The 22,187-nt window shown below is 44.8% G+C and overlaps 2 protein-coding genes across 6 annotated transcripts in view; one reads left to right on the top strand and one right to left on the bottom strand.

Moving 5' to 3' along the window:
- Prosap (SH3 and multiple ankyrin repeat domains prosap) overlaps positions 1–22,187 on the bottom strand; it is a 240,418-nt gene that overhangs the window by 8,274 nt on the left and 209,957 nt on the right. For all 5 annotated transcript variants that reach the window (XM_075871779.1, XM_075871776.1, XM_075871780.1 and 2 more), the window contains 5 exons: positions 18,515–18,700; positions 16,239–16,425; positions 6,341–6,414; positions 1,326–1,453; positions 563–950 (listed from right to left, as the gene is read on the bottom strand). In XM_075871779.1, coding sequence (XP_075727894.1) covers positions 563–950; positions 1,326–1,453; positions 6,341–6,414; positions 16,239–16,425; positions 18,515–18,700 — 963 coding nt within the window. The remainder of the gene's footprint in view (positions 1–562; positions 951–1,325; positions 1,454–6,340; positions 6,415–16,238; positions 16,426–18,514; positions 18,701–22,187) is intronic.
- Positions 11,468–13,294, top strand: LOC119180891 (uncharacterized). The gene is made up of 3 exons (XM_075871781.1): positions 11,468–11,656; positions 12,378–12,531; positions 12,755–13,294. The coding sequence occupies exons 1-3, from the start codon at positions 11,498–11,500 to the stop codon at positions 12,844–12,846; spliced, it is 405 nt and encodes a 134-aa protein (XP_075727896.1). The 5' UTR covers positions 11,468–11,497; the 3' UTR covers positions 12,847–13,294.

Below are 22,187 nucleotides of genomic sequence, written 5' to 3'. Positions count from 1 at the left end.
TATACCATATAAATTGCATAATCAGTTCAGATTAAATGGTATGGTTATAACGTTACGAAGAAACGTGCTTATGCTTAAGTACTTCGATAACATCCAAGCCCAACAGAACCCAGAATTTCGCGAACTGGTAGCCAAATTAACACCCAGTAATATCAGCTACATTGAGCCCACAAAGAGAGAGTGAGATAAGAAGGCAGAGAGGCTGGCCTGAGCTAGTGCATTCCAGCCTGCTACTCTACACAGGAGAAGGGGGAAAGAAAGAGGAATGAAGAATGATGATGGGGAGATGAAGGGGTGGTGCCTATGCACAATAGCCACTTAGCATAGCACACTACAGCTTTGTACCCAGAAGTGAGGCAGACGCTAATGGAAGAAAAATCCTGTGGACCCGTGTGAACTGGTCTTGCCTGGGACAATAAAAATGTTTAACCACACATTTCAATCCCTACTTCTAATCTATTTCTGCAACAGGGAAATCTTTCAAGCTACAGCTTGACCTGGTGTTTTCCTTCCCAATGCAATTAAGGCCTTTTAGAAATCTCCATAGCATGAAGCTACAAACCGATGTCAGTGAGCCCTGCGACCATGGACTTCGCCCTAGCCCTTCCCACGGAGAGTGTCGTCTTGGGGTCCCTCTTGGGAGGGGCTGGGGCCTTTTTGGCTGACAGCTTGCGCGGTAACGTGGCACATTGCCGGTAGGCGCCGGCAATGGCGCCGTTGGCCTGCAGCATCGGGGGCGTCACGCTGCTGCCTGCCGCGGGCACGCTGCCGGCCTCCGATCCCGGTGCGGACGAAGGTGCGGAGGATGAAGAGCCTCCCTGGGAAAACGCTAGTCCTGGAGGAACGGGGCCAGCAACAGTGAGCACCGTCATGGCGATCAGGTCACCCTGCTGCAGGATAATGTTTACCACGCACTCGTGGGTCGCTTGGGAGACGTCCTGTCCATTGATCTGCACAGACATACCAAAAGTGCATTGGTTCAGAGATGAAGTTGCAGAGCGGCATTTAGAAGGCCCACATGCGCATGATAACCTAAGCTCATTCCATTGCATTTCCATTTCGCATCCGCCAATAGCAACAGCAGTCATTTCGATGACTGAAGGAAAGCAACACGACAAATGAATTTTGCTGACCCCATCGTCATTGAAACACAAAAAGACGCATTACCACGAAAGAAGGCCTAGAGACCGAACAAAAAAAAACGTGTTTTTATGTTCCATCAGAAGTGCCTCTTTAATTGTTTTTTTGTATATAACTATATGCATGTACCGGGCCACGAAGTGACGTTTTTGTATTTGAAAAGTTCTGCAGACTGCCATATTCACCTCGAGCAAGAAGTCCCCTCTCTTGAGGCCGGCAAGGTCTGCGACTCCACCTACGTCCACGTCGTCTAAATACTGTAAGCTCGGCCAGTTTTCCGTTGGCAGCCGTTGCTCCATCAGCGGACTCGTGGCTGCAAAGAATGACATTCGCCACATTTATTAACAACAGTTTTCTATATTGAAGACCCTCAAAAGTATTACAGGTGATTATTTAACAAATTATAAGACATAAACATTGTAACCTTAACAAAGGTCTGTTCAGGTAAACTTCAGACAAAGTGGTCCGGCATAATGGCGCCATTGAAGGCTAAGTATCCAGTACGCTCTGAGTCTAACTTCTATGTTCAATTAAATGAGAAATCTGATCCTGAGATGGAGATGTTTCCGCGTCTAGGCATTATCACCATCATCGCAGAATTTTTCACTGCATTGCAGGTAGTCTTAGCCCATGAGGCTTCTTGCGACATTTGTGGTAATTCGTCTTTGTGTTTCTGTTTCAGTCGCATTCTACGAAGTGATAGTTTAAAAAACCACTACCTACGTCTAATACTTGCATCATATTGTGTAATAAAAAAGTATCCGATGTCCGCTTTCAGACTCAACACAAGGAAAACTTAATATGCTTGGAGGCAGTATTGCGGGGTTGCTACTCCAGAATTGGAATGAGTGCGGATTCATTCTATACTTCCGTGATCCCGGAATGGAATAGAGACAAAGCTTGGAGGATTGGAATGGGAATAGAATAAAGCCCTTTTTCACAGATAGTAATCGGATAGAATGACGTCTCGTTCCGAGAACAGAGGACGTTTCCGTCTACGTGATGTTTTTTTTTTTGAAACTTCACGTAAGTAATAAATTGGAGCAGCAAGCTTTAAAATAAAGCAGTTCTCTTAAAATGCATTGGAAGCTTGCAAGCACTGTTCATCTATAAGTAACGCGTCTGCACCACGTTGCTCCGACGTTTGTCTCTACTCATATTGAACATTCCTTTTGGCAGCACTATGCTATGGCTTCATTTTAGCATTAACAATATTAACATAAACAATATTAAACATCATCATTTGTTGAAACATGCTGACCATGCAAATACTATAAATTGCGGAAGAACGGCCCCTGTGTAGATTAGTAGGATAGTTGCATTGCACGAGATCTGACCAAGCTACTATCTCTCGACCTTGGTAACGTGTTTTACGCATTTTTTTGCAGTTCTTAATGCATCTGGTATCAGATCTACGAGGCGTTCATTCTAAACTCGATTAGACTCCTAAGATGGTTTTTCTACGTTGAGGAAATACGGGAATGAAATTAAACTGCCGGCGGGTCATTCCTGCTGTGTGAATGGGCGCTCTTTTCATTCTGAGGAAGTGAAAGAATAGAATAGCGGCAATTTTGAATTCACTGAAATGCAATTGGATGGAATAGAGTAGAGCCACCAATTTCGGAACACTGCTTGGAAGATTGTTTCCACCAGCTCAAAAAATGAGTACTTTGGTTTGATATTTCACCCATCGGGGTGAATTTGTGAAGTTGTGGTACTTTTTTGCCATACCAAATAATTCCCTTTAGAAACTTCGCGTCAGTCAAAAATAGGTGGAGGTGCATGTTATGGCTTACAGTTGGATTGACAGTCAGAGATTAGGTCACAGTTAGGTGGGTTTACTAGAGCAATATCAACTATGGTTATGAAGCACCAGCTGCATAATGATAAAATATGACTTGTGGGTGCAGCACACTGCACATTATTGCATCCATAAAGTTTATTACAATAATATCTAGAAAGAATCTAGCACTGCGATCGTGTACATTTGTGAGAATTATGGGAAGTACAGTCTTTGGATAGGATAAGGTTAGCTAGCGAATTGTATACAGACTTTTTTCTGTAGTTTCCGTTTCATTCTTCGCACAGCGCGGTTAGTGGGGTGCGGTGAAAAAAGCTGAAGTAGTGCCTTTGTTGTTCCAAGAGGCTGACGACCACTATAGACGGTTACAGCATAAGAATAAATGTCAGCTCCGCTCAGAGCGGTCACCGTCCCCCTCCATGCGGAATTCGCATATGTGTGTTTAGAAAAAAGTGATGAACGATTTGGAGTACTTGGTACTCAACTATGGAAGAGCAGTAAGTCGTACGGAGGAATCTTCAATGGCCTGTGTGTGAAGAAAAAGAGGGTAACGATTTAAAGCAGCAGGTACTTTACTACAGGACAGCTGAAAGCCATCCTGTGGGTCTCACACACAACAGTCGGCCATCTTAAGAACCGAAAATTTGTGTTTAGGAAAAATGTTTAACGATTTTGAGTACTTCGTACAAAACTATGGGAGAGCACTGAGCCGTCCGAAATTATTTGGCTATGGGGGGGGGGGGGGGGTTAGAGAAAAGACGGCACTCCATACCGTTAATTTGGATGTGTTTAGAAAATTTTTTTTAACGATTTCGAATACTTCGTACTCAACTATGGGAGAGCACTGGGCCATCCCCCAAAATGCACGAAAAAGAAAACAGTTGCTGTGTTATGAAGAAAGCACTGTAGAAACTGACGTTGGATTTTTACGTGGCGTGAGGCAGATGTTACAGACTTCAGTCATATCACTTGTTCGTACAGGCTCGTGTTCCTTTAGCTAGTTCACGGTGGAAACATCTTACTTCTCTGCGAATTTCATCAAAAACTTGGAATTCAGTACTCTGCGAAACGTAACGTTCTAACAAGGAACGAAGGACCTTTAACCTATGGTATGTATAGTACTTGCATTATTAGCAAAAATGTGGTTATAGTTTCAAAGGAAATAGCCAATCATTGCTCTGCTGCACAGACGAATGACAGGCGTGCAGCATCACGGGGGGTGGAGCACGTAGTTATTAGAGAGTTTTAGTACTGCGGAATGGTGCTACGTACGCATCACGCAAGCGCCTTGCGTTACGTGGCGTCGTTTGCCACTAATCGGCTTTTAGTACGCCGTAGTACCCGCGTACGTAACGAGCGTGAAGCGTGTTGCGCCATCTGGTAGATCAAAATAGGAGCACGTGTTGTTGACAGCCAATGTGAGCCAATCCAAGTGTTATAACCAGATTATGGCCATATTTTAAGCCACAGAGCCGGTTGCTGCTTGCCTTCGATGCCGCCATTTTGCAAAACGAAGTCTCGCGCTTTCGTGAACTTGTTCGAGAGCGGTGCGATCAGTTCATGTGTACGCACGCATCTCATGCGTGCGTACGTAGCGGCTGCGTACGTAACGTGATACGTGCGAGTTGCGGTCTGCGCATGCGCACTACGCAGAACGTGGCATCCTTACGTACGCAACGCCGCCACGTACACAGCGTACGCAGGACTAAAACTCTCTAATCTTAGGAAGTAGCCGACTATAGATCCCCTGATTTGCTGTGATGTTGGGGCTTTACGAGTCGTATTTGTCAGTTTAAATTAAGCGTCGCCCATTTACTGCTGCGCCTAGATGTAGCGTCTCATGCCAGAGCAGAATATTACCTAGATTTCATCTTTATCACGAGTGCGTCTTGCCTAAACTTGTTTTAAATTAACCAAAAAACGATCACGAAGTTAATTAGACGCACTGTCACGCTCCGCTGACACGACTTCACAACGAAACCACAGGTTCGTTGGGGGCAGACCACTAAGACCACTGAGACAGACGCACCTAGCGTTGCAGAAGACGAAACAATAAGTGTATCTCACTTAATACTGTGTGGTTATTTCCATAAATAAATAATGCTTACTTCCGAGAAAAAAAAACATGCATGCTTGTTTTCAAGTGTTGTAAAAAAATAGTTGATTAAATATTGATGCCGAATCTGGAACGCAATGACAGAGCAATGAATACACTGATGGGCAAATTTGCCCAGGTTTCACTTTTGCCACCTGGTCACGAAAACGTTTTAAAGTAGAGTTTACACACAACTTAATTAAGCAAGCTTTATATAAATATAGGTTCATATCACTTTGTTTTACACTCAAAAAAGAAGCGTCATGAATCTCAGGAACATGATCCATTCGAAGCAGATTCGAAGCATGTACTTCCCATAATTCCCATGGGGGTACAAGCGCCACTGACGGAGAACGCGTAGACACTAGCGGCAGATTTCCCTCTAGGTATTGTTGTATAAAACACTATGGTTGCATTCAGCGCTCAACGGCGTTGCATCAAACGCACGTTGCGTTTGACAGTGAACAGCCTCGCGTTAAGGACGGCGCCGCAATTGGGAATGGTGGACTTGTTTATTGTGTATATGTGTGTTTGTGATTGGATGCGCGTGTTCAAACACACTGGTATGTGTTTATACTTTGTGTGTGTGACTTTATAAAGAGGTCCCACGAGTGCGTCTCTCTCTGTGAGAAAGTTACAACGCGCATAACTAAAGTTTCACTTTATCAGATGAAGTAGGCCTTTCAAACAATTAGGTAAGCCGACGGCATCAATGGATGATATGGCAAGAACTTTTTTCCCGGGAGTCATCACTATGAATGTTCTGTTAATGATGACAAATGGAAAGAAATAATTGATTGATACGAGGGGTTTAACATCTCTAAACCAGCTTATGAATATGAGAGACGCCGTAGTGGAGAGCTCCGGAAATTTAGACCACCTGGGGTTCTTTAACGTGCACCCAAATCTGAGCACACGAGCATACAGCATTTTTGCCTCAATCGAAAATGCAACCGCCGAAGCCGGGATTCTATCCCGCGACCTGCGGGTCAGCAGCCGAGTACCTTAGCCGAGTACTAAACCACCGGGGTGAGGCACAAATGGAGAGAATGCGTGATGCGGTATGGTAATGGAGTTTGGGTTTAACGTCCCAAAACCACCATATAAATATGAGGGACTTCGTAGTAGAAGGCTCCGAAAATTTTGGCCATCCAGTGTTTTTTTACCGTGTACTGACATGGCGCAGTTCACGGGCCTTCAACATTTCGTTTCCATTGAAGGGTGATCGCCATAGCCATGATCGAATGAGAATGCAGTACAGCTCTAAGGCAGGTAACTGTTGATGCTGATGACGGAAAGCTCACCTTTGGCTCCTCTGAGGACAAACCCGAAGCCCTTCTTGCTCCTTTGCAATACGACTGTTCGTGGCTCTCCATACCTGCAAAATAAACATTGTTCACCATGGCAGATATGGCACAGGCATGCGAGCCTATGAGTTGGTAAAATCAAGCAGCAGGAGAAATGGGCTTATTTGTAGAGTTTCTGCTGCTTGCTGACTGCAAAAGACGTGATGCATCAACACTGTCAAAAATCGGCTTGCGGAACAGTAGTAAGCTGTGCCAATGACATAATTCAGCCCAGTTATTGAACGAGAGTCCGAGTCCAGCTGGAACAATCATAAAACCGTGTGAAACGAAAAGTGAGTGACCATATACACTGTGTTTAGAAAAAAAGTGTTTAACAATCTCTAGTACTCCGTACTCAACTATGGGAGAGTGGCAAGCCATCACCCGACTGAGCAAACAACAAAGGCATTCGTGTGTAAAAAAAGTGTTCAATGTTTTAGAGTGCATAGTACTTTAATATGGGAGAGCATAGAGTAATTCCCGAAAACCAGTTAGATGAGTGTTTAAAACAAACCTTAAACAATTTAGAGTACGACGTTCTCTACTGTAGAAGAGCAATTAGCTGTCCCAGTTTCAAGCGAAAGCCAGTGTTTTTAGAAAAAGTGTTCAACAATTAAGGGTACTGGTACTCGGCTATGGGAGAGCAGAAAGTTGTCCCACAACTTTTGTCGCCTGCTTGAAAAAGTGTTTAACGTCGTTTTACTCAACTATGGGAGAGCAGTGGGTCCTTCGTACATTAATTGATGTTCTGTGTTTAGAAAAATTGCTTAATAATTTAGAGTACTTCATGCTCTACAATGGGAGTGCTTTAAGGCGACCCGCGAGAAACTTGTTTTTGAAAACAAGTTAAACATTTTAGAGTACGATGCAATCTACTACGAGAGAGCCGTAAGCCGTCCCAAGAACATTATGCCAAACTTCACCAGCTTATGTTACAAACAAATGTTCGACAATGCACAGTACGATGAGCTCTACTTTGGGAGAGCAATAAGCTGTTCCAGTTTAAAGAAGCCTCTTTGGACCAACGCATCTTAAGAAAAACTTTGCAAATCCCACGTACAGTGGGAATCGATGATATGCGAAACACGAATGAGGAAGGTTGATAGGACACTTCAAAATCAGCACACCATTACGAGGCAGAGGTAAGTTATGCCGTGCATGACTTCCATGTCATGATTATCACGTTTGAACATTTCGTTTACTTTCGTCATCTATTAACGTCGCCAGTCACCTGATACCAACTTTAGTACATATGAAGGTAGCGAAACGGCCACAAGCGTGCTATGGGCGTAGCATGTCGTCATGTTTTACATGGCATCCATATCGTGATTATCATGTTTGGACGTCTCATTCACATTCGTCGTCCATTCAAGTCACGTAATGGCGAATTTTGTATATGAGGAACTAGTGAAACGGCTGCGAGAACGCTAATGAGCATAGCAGGTAGTCATGTTTTACATGAAACGCAAATTACGATTATCAGGATTGGACGTGTCATTTACCTTCGTTGTCTATTCGCTTCCCGTGATACCAAATTCGGCACACGTGGAGCTAGCGAAACAGCGGCGAGCGCGTCATGAAGGGCCCAATATACACCGACGCAACGTAGACGCGCGCGCAGGCTGGGCGCAGCGACTCCACGTTAGCGAAACGCGACCGGCGCGACCGGCGTCCGTCGGCGTGGCCCGGTGGCGACCGGCGTAATATGCGACATGCTGCATTTCGCGCCAACGACGTTACTTAGCATCGCGTCTGCTTCTCTTCGTGACGGAGGGACGCCGTATGCACTCAAACGCGCATGCGTCAAAGCAACACAGCGCATGCCTGCGAGTGTATGGCAGGCAGATCCACAATGGAGGCAAGTGAGCAGATCCACTGATCTCTACTAGGGAGAAATCGGCGCCTGGCGTGGCAACGCCGGCGTGACGTGACGAAATAAACGCCGGTGCGCACGCGCACCTGGTCACGTCAAAGTGTATAAGCACCTTGAGTGTGGCATGTAGTCATGTTCTTACATGACACGCATCTCATCATTATCATGTTAGCACCAGTCACATATTTTCGCCACCCATTCATGTGATGTAATACCAAATTTGGCATATGTGAAACTAGCGAATCGGCCACGAACGCACCATCAGTGTGGGCTGTGGTCATGTTTTTACATGACACGCAATGATTACCAAATTTGTACCAGTCACATACCCTCGTCATTCATTCGCGTTCCGTAATATCAAATTTGATACACGTGAAGCCAGCGAAATGGCCCCCAAGCGCATCATGAGCGTGGCATGTAGTCATGTTGTTACATGACTACATGCCACGAATCGCGTGGTTATCATGTTTGCACCAGTCACATACCTTCGTCATCCATTCAAGTCCCGTCGTACCAAATTTGGTATATTCCAAGCTAGCGAAACGGCTGCGGGCACATCATGAGTGTGGCATGCAGTCATGTTGTTGGCATCATTGTTCACCATTCGCATCAATGTTGGCATCATTGCGCTTATATACATGACAATGTTGGCACACATGTTTACAAGAACTCAATGCGATATCACGATTCAATGAATAGTATAAAGTTACAATATATGCGATGACACAATGTCATGTATTCAGGAAAAGTGTTGGGGGGGGGGAGATTAGAAAAAGGGGGTACCGATTTAGAGTACAGGGTATACTATGGGAGAGCTTAAAGCCGTCCCGTCAAACAACCGGAGCACTCATTGCTAGCACCCACCGGGTGGGGCCAACGATTTCGAGATTCGTGCTGAACAAGGTTAACCGTCCACGGTGAGTGCTGCAGGTTTGACCGAAGACTAAGCTCATGCAGATACCCGCTTAATCTCTGGTTTCAGCCGGGAAACTCAATCGTTCCTATCGATTTTGCCGCATGTTATAGCGTAAATTATCTGCCCAACACTGTATATTGGTCACGAAACTTAAACCTCTATACTTCAGTAGGCGTTTTACTTGAGCAGTCAAAGAGTACACATTTTTACTTTTGACCGGTAGCGAGCGGGCGGGCGTCTCCTACAGAAGTGAAGGGCGGGGGGGGGGGGGGGGCACCACGGTTCTTGCGGTTGGCGCTAAAATTTCTTCTTCTATTGAACAAGCAGAGTGGAAACAAAGTGATGGGGTGCGAGATATGTCTTAATAGTGAATTCGTCTTCTTCAAAAGAATGCGGCTCCGGCCGCCCTCCTAGTTTCAGTACAAAGTAAATCAGTTACAAGCTCCGGCATAGCTCTCTGGCAGAATATCCAACCATCACGCGGAGTTGTCCCGGTTCGTATCTCGCTCACCAATACAGGATATTTGGTTTTTCTCATTGTGCATAATAGCGGTTACTGACACCAGCGGTGGGCGACTGCACCCCCAAAATCAGCTGTTGAGATCTCACAACAGCTTTCACTGTAAATAACTACAGGCGCGCCTCTTTCAATAGTCCGACATGTTTTTTTTGTAAATGTATTGTAAAGATGCACATAACACTGGTACTGGACATGCACTTATTTAAAACGTCGTCAAACGCCAAGGTTGCGCGTACAAAATAACGAGGCAACCTACGCATGTATCCATGCCTTTACCTAACGGCGCGTGCCTCAGGAACGCCACAGGCTAATTTAGTAGCTTTGAGCTTAGAACGTGCGAAGGTATTCCCCTTCCTGCGGTCGAGTGTCTCTCGATCTGCTCCGAAAAAAAAAAAAAATTGGCAGAACCCACGCACAATGGGAATCGATGATATGCGAAGCACAAATTAGCAAGGTTGATATGCCACTTTAAAATCAACACAAATTTACGAGGTGGAGGTAAATTATGCCGTACATGACTTCCGTGTCGCGATTATCATGTTTGGATCTGTCGTTTACCTTTGTCATCTATGCACGTCACGTGATACCAAATTTAGTATATGTAGAGCTACTTCGTCGTTTATTGACGTCACGTAACACCAAATTTGGCATATGTTGTTATGCCTGCGAGTCCACAGCGAACGGCCGTGCCTCTGAAAAAGGCAATCTGTGTTAAGGCCAGCCGCGAGCCCGCCTGACGCGATCAACAACTCAACGGCGTCAGCACGCCACGGCGCCTTTCTGTCGGCGCCTCTCTGGCGCCCACGTGCAGTGAGTCAGCGCAAGTGCCAGCGAGCCCGTCGAGTAAACAACGGGCGTCTTCATGTCTGGGGGTCTGCCGCATTGCGCGGCGACCCCATTGGAGGAGTCTGCCCTGACGACCAGCGGCGCTTCTAATTGGACATTTTGGTTGGACCCGGTGCATATAAAAGAAGCCCTGCGGCGCGTCGCGATTGGCGGTCCTAGGTGAAAGCTGACATGTGTGTCAGAGTGGACCCGTTTGAGAGCAGACCTATGTGTTAGAGAGGAGAGCTCGGCTCTTCGAGTCTCTGTCGGCCCCAGTGCCGAATTTGTAACGCCTCTGTATATATGCTGTACATAAGCCTTGTTTAACTCACCGTCGTCTCGTCCGCTCGTCTATCAGCTCTGCGCAGAAGCAGTCGCGAGCTGAGAAACCTACGCTACCAAACGGCTGGTGACCTTCGTGGCGGAGTTCGAAGCAGTGGCGCCTTCGGGGCCGTGTTGGCGTCGCCGTCTTTCACAACAATGTAGAGCTAGAGAAATTGCCGCGAGCGCATCATAAAGAGTCCAATATACTACAACGTAATATTGACACGCGCGAACACTTGGCGCAGCGACGCTACTTTAGAAAAACGCGAGCACTCTATAGTCTGACGCCAGGCGCGAGCAGCGTCCGTCAGCGCTGCCCGACGGCAACCAGCGCGAAATGCGACATGCTGCATTTAACGCCGATGCATTACCCAGACACCACTGCGGCGCGCGCATGCGAGTACATGTAAGGCCCCTGTATTTTGCAAAGGTAGCGCAAACCGTTGTACAAAAAGCGGAGGAGAATTTCCTCCCCGCCCTCTACGTCTCTCCTCACTCCAGCGCGCGTTTCTGCTACCCAATTGGACCAGGCGCGACACGTGACCATTGAACCTTGTTGACTCCTCGGCTCCGCCGGGCAGCGACGCCATGAGTGAGCGCACTGCATCTCGCTCCCACGTGTGTTGCCTTTAGCAAGGCGGCCTCGGATGCAGCGCAATGCCGACCTGCTGTGCCGTTGGCTGCTCCAGCAGCATTGCAAAAGGCGACAACCTTTTTGTGGTTCCACGAGGGAAAAATAATGAGGAGCGGAGAGCGGTATGGCTGCATCGCATCGGCAGGAAAAACTTCGATTGCCACCGAGGGAGGCTTTGCGAGGTAAGCACTCACTACAGAACTTCTTCGCGTAGACATGCCTCCGGAAGGCTTTCAGATAAAGCTCATCCTTGGTTCAGGTTCATATTAAACAAAAGCAGCTTGAAGTTTCCGTCGACGCTTTCTCGCACGATTTCAACCACAATGACAGCTCGATCGTTTTGAGCTTGCTCGAATATTCGAATACGGCCACAACATAATTACTGTTGAATGTTTGGCGTTCGCGATTTGCTTTCTAAATGGAACCATTTGCAGCGGAAGCAATTATGCTTCTCCAGAGATCAACCCCGTCTTTGATCGTTTTTCCCTTTTTTTTTTCGCTCGAACTTTGATTACCTGTAGGCAAAATTTCGGCGTTTATTGTTTTATTGTGGTTTATTGTGTTCTCAGTTTGCATTCTTTCATATTTATCTCAATTTTGCGCACTTCCATGACCGAATTTTGTGCATGCGTGTACAGCTTATATAAGAGAGTGTATGGTAAATATAATGTTGAATAGTTGTTTATTTGTGTAATGTATAAATACTTTCGTTCAAATTTCGAACATACTTGCGAAGTTGTACACTTTCGATTAACAAAGAGAAAGGCACCTACTAAATGCAAGAAAATCATCTGGCTTTTGTGGCTGTTTGCACTTTTAACGTAAGAAGCAAAATATTTTGCTTCGGCAATATCACATCAGCCAAACTGCAAAAATGCGACAGAGGATGTCGGTATTTTTCAGAAACACTTCACGATGGATCAGTATGAGCCAGCAATTCTGGCACAAACTGGGATCAAGAAACTCAAGCCAAATGCGGTTCCTTCTATATTTGCGCATCGGCCTCTTCCGAAAGAGCGCAAGCCACCCCGCAAAAGGGGGAATGAAACGGTTCCTGGTGAGGCCCCTTTGTAGTTTCTATGCCTCTCTTGTGTTGCAAATGCGATTATGTTTTGGGGTTTATATGACTATACAGTGTGTTTGGATCGCTGGCAGATAGCATAGTTGCTGCATTTATCTTTATGACATGTGAACCTCATTAATTCGGCATCCAATTCTGTCTTACTGTGGCAGCAAACATCCCCACCCCTACACTGTACTTGCTCAACTCTTGCTTACAGCTGTATCCTTGGATGAGCCAGAAACGTCAGTGGGGAGGGCCCCGGACGCTGAACCAGTGGGCAGTTTATTTTGTGAGTTGACTGCGCTGTGATGACAAATGTTCGCGCCTTTAGACTGTGTACTTATGCAATTCATGCTTACAGCTGCCTCCTGGGACAACACAGCAACGTCAATCGACCGTGACCCTGAACCAGTGGGTAGCCCATTTTGTGAGTTAACTGCACTGTGATGGCAAATGTTCACGCCTCTAGCCTCTGTATTTACAATTCGTGCTTACAGCTGCCTCCTGGCAGCTGTAAGCATGAAATGCATCTTGCATCAAATCAGAGGCTATCTCTGATCAGAAGCATCAAATCAGAGGCTATCTGATTGGATAGCGAAATTGTTTCACCCTGTCGTCACTCTACTGGAATGTTTTGCAGCGTTCGTGATCATTCGATGCTTCCCGCATTTTATTTGCGCACTCAATAAAATCTACCTTCATCCCACTAAACGTTTGTGGTATTTTATGGATGAATCGTTTACACAGGTCCCATTATGGAAGCAGGCATGCATGTCCCAAAATTCAGTAGGGCTCTGTTGTTCCTGTACAAACTCGAGCTCTAAGAGCACTCATATTAACTTTTCAACGTAAGGCCCCTAGGGGCCTTACTTCAACGCGCCGCGCGACAAAACGAAACCATCCGGCGGCGCGCTCCGCGTGAGTCGCTCCTTCATGGCGGCTGAGAGTGGCGGGCGAGGAGGAAACGGCGCGGGGAAGGGAGTTTGCGCTACCTTTGAAAAATACAGGGGCCTTAAGTACATGGCAAGACCGGCGCCTGGCGTGGCAACGCCGGCGTGACGTGACGAAATAAACGCTGGCGTGCACGTGTGCCGGGTTATGTCGAAATGTATTGGCGCTTTGACTGTGGCATGTAGTCATGTTCTCACATGACATGCAGCTCATGATTATCATGTTTGCACCAGTCACATACCTTCGCTATCTATTGACGTGATGTAATACCAAATTTGGCATATGTGAAGCTAGCGAAACGGCCGCGAGCGCATCATGAGTGTGGCATGTAGTAATGCTATTACATGACACGAATGTCATGGTTATGATGTTTGGATGTGTCATTTACCTATGTCGTCCATTCGCGTCACCTAATACCAAATTTGGTACATGCGAAGCTAGCCAAACAGCCGTGAGCTCATCATGAACGTAGCCTGTAGTCATGTTGTTACATAACATGCATCTCATGATTATCATGTTTTCACCAGTCGCATACCTTGGTCATCCATTCACGTACCGTAATAACAAGTTTGGTATATGTGACGGTGGCGAAACGGCCATGGGCGCATCATGAGCGTGGCACGTGGTCATGTTACATGACACGCATGTCATGACTTTCATGGTAGGGTCTGTCACTTGGGTTCGCCATGCAATTATGTCCTACCATACCAGTTTTGCAACATGTCATGTGAAAGAAACCACCGCAAGAGCAGCAAGACCATGAAATGTAAATCATGACATACATGTCATGATTTTTATGTTATGACTAGTCACTTATGCTCGTCATACTGTCATGTCATGCCATACCAAGTTTGGTGTAGATACCATTATCGAAAGAGCCAGGATAGCTAAAAGTCGTTGGCGGCTAGATAGATAGATAGATAGATAGATAGATAGATAGATAGATAGATAGATAGATAGATAGATAGATAGATAGATAGATAGATAGATAGATAGATAGATAGATAGATAGATAGATAGATAGATAGATAGATAGATAGATAGATAGATAGATAGATAGATAGATAGATAGATAGATAGATAGATAGATAGATAGATAGATAGATAGATAGATAGATAGATAGATAGATAGATAGATAGATAGATAGATAGATAGATAGATAGATAGATAGATAGATAGATAGATAGATAGATAGATAGATAGATAGACAGACAGACAGACAGACAGACAGACAGACAGACAGACAGACAGACAGACAGACAGACAGACAGACAGACAGACAGACAGACAGACAGACAGATAGATAGATAGATAGATGGGCCCAGCATGTGCGCCCGTCAACGTTACATTGGAGTATATTGGGCCCTTCATGATGCGCTTGCGGCCGTTTTTCTAGCTCCACATATACCAAATTTGCTGTTACGTGACGCAAGACTGAAAGTTAATGTTAAGTGACGTAAATAGATGACGAAGGTAAAAGACTCATCCAAGGATGATAATTATGACACGGAAGTAATGTACGGCATCATTCACCTCCACCTCGTACCGTTGTGCTGATTTTTTAGTGGCGTATCAACATTTCTCATTGGTGCTCCGCATATCATCTATTCCCACTGTACGTGGGGTCCGTCAATTTTTTTCAAGTAGAACCTAATATCCATGAAATGTGAATTGTGGTTGGAGTGCTCGCTATCTAAATTTATTAAGATATGTATATATTTCTATGATATAGCCGTCGAGTTGGGCTAATGTCAGTTGTATATGGGCGCCATCTGCTAAAGTTAATTTATGTAGCAGTGTCCATGGCTACCATCCTCGCGAGCACCAGCGCTTCATATCAGTTTACCGCTTCTGGTGTTGCTAATATCCATGTGGTTGTTGGCATAGTTACACAACTGTAAACAACTCGTTACATAAACCACTCGTGGTTGTTTCATGTATGTCTTTGGGTACATTTGTACATATCTTTAGCGCCCCTTTGTAACGCTTTGATCGATAGAAAAATTGCAACACACTAATCTTCCCTCCCCCTGCTTCGCATAATGCCGATTCCCCAGGTACGTGGGATCTGCTGAAGCTTTTAGCTAAACAGGGAGCTGAAAATGTAGGGCTGCCTATTAGATACATATAAAAATGAGGTATTTTTCTAAAAAAAACAGAAACCATAGTTAGCCTACGAACTGCCACCACTGTCCGAGTCTAACAATAAATAAAACAAAAACAAATTTCAGAGAGGCAAATGAGTAAATTATCAACAAACTTAGTACTCTTTTCTGGCGCCGTGGCTGGCATGCGTTGTGTTGCGTAGGTTCCACAGTACTGCAAGGAATTCCGTCAGCGAGTGTAAAAAAGAGGTGCTTAAGATTACGAGACAGACATCGTAGCAGTAGGCCTCCTTTAAATTTGAAAAGGTACGCCAAATCACGTGTTCAACTTAAGTAATGCATTTTATTTACTTTAAGAAGAAAAATCTCAACGCTTCATGTGCAACTCGGATCCTGCTTCGGAGGTGACCATGTGCCACACAGTCACCCCTGAAGATGGGTCCGAGTTGGACCCTCGAAATGTTGAATTTTCTCACTTTAAAGTCAATGTAAGTTATCACTTTAGTAGAAGAGATTAGTTCGTGTCTCTTTCTCGACGTAGTTTGCTTCCTAACAAGACAGAAATCAATCCATTGCTAACTTTTAAATCAGTACGCTTTTTTTGTGGAGTGAGAAACACCATCTTGCGGGAGCCAACCACTTACATTCTCCAGCGCCGTGGCAGTGTCGCAGCTCCGGACGTGGACTGCATCTCTCGGCGACCTCTGACCCGACCCTGAGACGAAGAACTGCCCCTCATCTTGACCTCCTGCACGGCGGCGCTGGGGAACATCCCTTGACGGCCGTCCCGCGTCCGACCTTCTAGCATGCCGGTGTCACTCACCTCGGTGACTGAAACAAGGCGTACAGGTGTCACTAAACTTCATTACGCAAAACTCGTAGTGTTTTCACGTAACGTAAAAGCTGTAGGAATCGCGCAACTTTGATTCGCCCAGCCTTTCTCGATGCTGTGCGTATATGTGGGCAAGCGTGCACTGGAGTTCCAAGCGTGCAGCCTGTCCGGCGTCTTTGAGGCTAAAGCAAGCCTTCACTTCCGATGCAGTGGTTCTCTCTACCCTCCTTTTTGCCTTCTCAGCCCTTGTCAGTCTCATTCGTCTTTTCCACTTGCCTTCAATATTACACACGACTGTTCTATCTTATACCATCACCCTACACCTCCCTATTGCCTTACTGCTCACCATCACTTCTCTTTTCCAAGTCTTGCTAGCTCTACACTACAAACGGCTATGCCGATTTACCCTATCTCCATCTCCATTTCCTCCGCCTCACCCTCGCAGAGCTTTCCTACCTGCTTGCTTCATTATACTGTAAACAGCTCTGCTATCGGTATTTTGCCTGCGTAACACCAAGCGTCCAGAGGAAACGACACGAGACGACAGCTCAGGCCCCTAAAGTCATGAGAACTTTAGGAGGGCTCAGAAAAAGTAAGCAAAGTGAGTAGCGCACGAACACTCAGAACAACGAGTTTCAATCGCTTCTGCAGACACCAGGCGACCTGGTTATAAGCGTTCCGTAGCAACACTCATAAGCAACTGTCGCCGCTCCTTTCTTTCGTCCAAGCGTGTCCGAGCGCATTTTCCACCAGAATCTCTGATGTTCCCACGACGACGCACTACGAGAGATTACAGAGATGTGACGATGTAAATTGTGTCCCATCTGTCAGTATATAAAGCTTTGCTAATATCGAAAGCACCATTATGGTTGAGAAAAACCGTTTACCAGGAAACTTGATATTGAAAAGGTTTCGCAAAATGCAGGTGGCAACACCTCTTTGACCACCACCCCCCCACAACTCGCCAAGGCTTCTGTATTTTGAAAGCGAGTGCTATTGTGTCAAAGGATTACATACCGGTGGACGAATTGCACTGAGCTCTACCCCAGCCAGATATGAGAAGCAAGTTTTGCCAAATTTATTTAAGTCAATATGCCCGAAGTACAAAACAGCACTTCAAAACTCACGACGACACGAGGACATTCAAGTGCTGCATTTTTGACATGACTTTGAAAACTTAAACAATTCTGGCCTTCATTTTTTCATGAGACAGCTAACTTACGGTGGCGTAGTTAACGAGAATGGTACTTTCAAAAAGGTTAATTATTACGCTTTATTGACTGAATTCTTCATTTGGGTGTTCCTTGAAAAAAACAGTGGTGTAAACAAGAGCTCATAAGTAACGATATCCGCAGTGTTACGGAAAAACTACGACATGAATCAGAGGCAACCGGCAGTCCAGGACTACGGAAATGTTTACCATTCGATGTTCTTTATAGGAGCACTCAAGGGCGAAACGATTTTATCACGTTTTAGCAATGTACAAATACACAATCCCGAAAATACCCCTGTTACCACGATAAGATGCTTGGTAAACGAAAAAACGCACGGAAATAAAAACGAGTAGGTATGAGCTCTTGAGACTACTGGCCTAAACACCATGACGTCTTAAATTTTAAATGTGTTGACTGCGTTTCACGTAGCTTCTAGTCAATAAAAATGAAGTACAATGTCATCTGCAGATGCCATAGACTAAGCATATGATGTTTCAGAAAATTTCTTAGAGCCTAGGGCAATGTCAAGAAATTACAAAATTTTGAAAGTTTTGGCCTCAGGCGCCAAGGTTTCGGTACGAAATTCAAAAATGAAACTTCAAACCTTGATTTATTTTCACTAAAGCCAACTTATGAGAAACATTTGGCATTGGCGTTTTCAGAGTGCACTTTTTCAATATGAATCAAGACATTCCTTTTTAGTGTCTCTTTAAACGTCCACTGACATCACAAAGTACACGAGCATCTAGCTTCTCGTCTCCACTGAAATGAGACCACGTGACCGGGATCGACCTTGCAATCTCCGGGTCAGGCGAGCGGCAAAAAAAAAAAAAGATACTGTACCCCACAGATAGACAGCGCCGATGTAACTCACCTTGAACAATGTCACCGCAGTTAAGGGAGAGGTGGCCCTGGAGTGGACTCTGGTACTCCGTGACGCAGACGCACGTCGTTCCGGCCGTGATGACGTCGGGCGTGTCCGAACTGTCCGTGCTGGAGTCGCAGCTGTGCGCGCTGTTGCTCGTACAGACACCCGATGATTCGCTTGTGGCACTCTTGTCTGCGAGCGGCGGTGCGACCAGCGACCGCGACACTATCAACACTGGTGGTGAGGTTACTTCACTGCGTTCAGTAAGTGGCTGTACTGGCCTTTTTTTTAGCATAGCTAGACGGCTAACCAACAACCTTGTATGGCACCTGTACTGTAGCAATTGCAATGCAGTAAATAAATGTCCATATATAGTTGTTGAGAAGGACCGTATCTGCAGCAGTAAACAATATTTGTAGTAAATGGCAGAAATATTTATTCCTACAGCTAAAGACTACAGTAAACCACTATCAGCAACCTTTCAAGGCAATTCCACTGGTTATTATCGGCATGTTAAATGGAGCTATTAAGAAGCAGGCAAGTTTACTGTGTTGACGAGAAATACTGCTGCACTGCTAATTGCATGTAAAAGGGGCCCTGCACCACTTTTTGAGCATGGTCAGTAAACGCACCGACTGGTAGTGAAGGCTCCCAAGAACACGCAAACCAAATATCATAGCGCAGCCCGTGGCCTGGAATTCACAATAAATTACCTAAGTCGGATGAAAATTGCTTTCCCTTATTTCGACAATTGACGGAGGGAGCTTAAAAATCACTCGTAGAAGGCCATCTATAAGTCATTGGCTAATTGAAGTATGGCGCCGCGCTTGGTCATTACAGGGACACACTGACAAAGCCGCGTATTCGAAGACAAAAAAAAAGTGGTCAAGGTCACTAGGTGCACGTGACGTATTTCCTTTGCCCCTGCCATCCCTCTCTACTTAGCTTCCAGCGCTTTCGTCGGGACGAGAAAACAGGGAATCAATATGATTTCAGTGTGCAACAAATTTTTGTAACTCCACGCGAACTGCACCAATTCCTAAAATTTTTGTGGCGTTGAAATTGTGAGGCAATGAGCTTTTTTACTTAATCCATTCCATGGTTACCTGAAAAAGGGTTTCAGGGCTCCTTTAAAAGGCAAGAAACTGTGGTATACATGTTTAAATATAGACTCCATTCGATGCTATTCCCAACAACAGTATACCTTCCTGGGAACTGCGCATCGGAGAGGCGCATCTTTTGTAAGCACATCGAGACAAATTGACGAACCAATCGACTGGTTCGCTGATATAGATTGGGTGAAAACACTTCAAAGCACCACAATAATACGACGAGAAAAGTTACGGCGCAGAGTTCTCCACTACAAATTATGGCATCTACACCCCAGTGGTGACAAGCCTCAAAAACAAGCAAAGCTGGGTAACCATCATTGTTCATATTTTTTTATTTGTATCTTCCCTTTGTATCTTTTCACCTCTTTTTATTGTATCTGTTTTTGCACCTATTGTTTTCACTTTGTTTTTGCCTCCACCTATTCTTTCCATTTCTTCCTCTTTATATCTTTATGTCTCTCTGCCTTTTTTGCCTTTTTTTCTGCTTTCTGCTTTCTCTCTCTTTCTGTGTGGCGCCGTTTTCCTGCTTTTAGGGTATATTTTATTCTATCTCTTTCGCTGCGTATTCCTGCGCTTTTTTATCTTTCTGTCGTTTCCTCTCTCTCTATGTGCTTCTTTCTGTTTCTTGTTCGCAGTTTGTTCTTTCTATATTGCTCTTTATCTTGTTCGCAGTCTTGTTCGCAGTTTTTTCTCTCTTCTTCAAGCCCATTGCTCGCTTTCTCTTCCGATGCCTTTCTTGGTTTCTTTATCTTTTTATGCCCTAATTATCCTCATTTCGCTATTTCCTCTCTTTTTTCAGCTTTCCACTAAGGCTAATGTCGGAAGGCGCCTATTACACTCAATAGCTGCCCCTTAAAAGCAAAGCCCAGTTTCCCATGGCATCGAAAAGGCTGTCCATGCACTGAGGTACACCGAGTAATGCACCATGTACGTGAAAGTGGTCGCTCACCAGTAAATTTTTGTTCATTGGTATAAGGTGCACCGCGCGCAGCAGTCAAAACAGCGTACATATCGAAACTCGCGCTCACACTACATGCCTCCATTCAGTCACATGCATAATGTTGGTCATTTTGCATGCAGAGAAAAAAACAACTTTCTTGAAATATTTTCCTGACCCTATAACAGGCCGAACGCGAGCCTCGTAGTTATGGCTTCGTTCGTGCAGACAGTCAAAAACCACTGATAACTTCACAAAAAACAACACAAACACAGACAGCTTCTCAAAAAAGGCCAAAACAATTTTATAAGGAACTTAGGAACTCCTGATTGTAGAAGTATAAACGTCGTTCCGTGAGTTTCAAAAGTTATTCAGGCATGGTTTTTTTTTCTGCCACCTTAACAATGCGCTTTACAAGCTGCCTGGAAGCAAAATAGAAGTGTCACTCAGAGGAACGTCACCTTTACATGGACACATACACGTTTATACCATTTCCACACCACCGTGCCATTCCGCTTTACGATATGAGCTCCTTAAAAGGCATACACAACGCTCACCAATTCAAAACATCAAGAATCATAGCATGTAAAGTATTAGTGACGTAAGTCATGCTTGATTGGCATTTAGTGTGCAAAACCATCACTTTGGACATTTACCATGTTAACTTATGCGCTTATAGGCGTCAGTTTTTTTTTTCTTATTATCTCATCTTGCATATGAAAACCTTAACCTGGCGAATAGTTAGCATCTTTTTCACTATTGCTACGGAAAAAGTTGTGATCTTTTCGTTTTGGTTTATGTTTATGTACATTCTCTCTTGCTTGGACTACTACTGCCTGCAGTATTGTACAAAATAGATGAAACATATTATGCAGTCTCATGCCTCATCATTCTGTCTGAGCACTTACTGCAATAGATCTTAGGACACATCAAACGTAGTCAGTGAAGCTGTACACGATTGTTCTGCATGATATTCGCTTCCTGCAAACTCAACCGCAACTCGATCTTTTAGTCGAACATACTGAATGCTTATGCGATTTGCCCTAAGTCACAAGAAACACAGATTAACAAAACTCGGGTCATATCAGGCTATGAGATGCCATTTTGGGAATGTCATAAAGGCTGCTTCGTCCCTTAAAGCTCGTTCTGTTCACCGAACAAATCCAGTTAGGATATTTTTCTCACCTTCGCGCAACGTTTTATGAACATCCCTCCACAGTGCACCTATTGGCCAGGTGATTTTAGTCGCCAATTCATGTCCAGTAATAGAGATGAGAAGTTTATGAAGCAGAAGGTCCTTGTTGGCCAAGATAATTTATTAAACAACAAAAAGAAGGAACAGAGGACTGCATTGATTTAACTAACATCTAACATATGCTAGTCATTGACTGCTGTTATTAAAGCAAATGGCAGGGCTAAATATAAACTAATTTTTCTGAGTTTACGCACCTTTGAAAAAATTATGTTGTGTTCGACTAGGCCTCTGTACATTCAATGCACCTCATATATGCTTTCTATGAAATGATTATACACATAGCATAAGGAGGGCAAGTGAGTCGCGTAAACTTCGAGGTTAACCTTCTCAACACAAAAAGCTACCAGTGAAGAGACTCCCCAAAGTTATGAGAAA

Source organism: Rhipicephalus microplus, chromosome 8 (genome assembly GCF_043290135.1).
Source record: "Rhipicephalus microplus isolate Deutch F79 chromosome 8, USDA_Rmic, whole genome shotgun sequence".
NCBI lineage: Eukaryota > Metazoa > Arthropoda > Arachnida > Ixodida > Ixodidae > Rhipicephalus > Rhipicephalus microplus.
The sequence above is the reverse complement of the archived record's forward strand: the minus strand, read 5'-3'. Positions and strand labels throughout refer to the sequence as shown.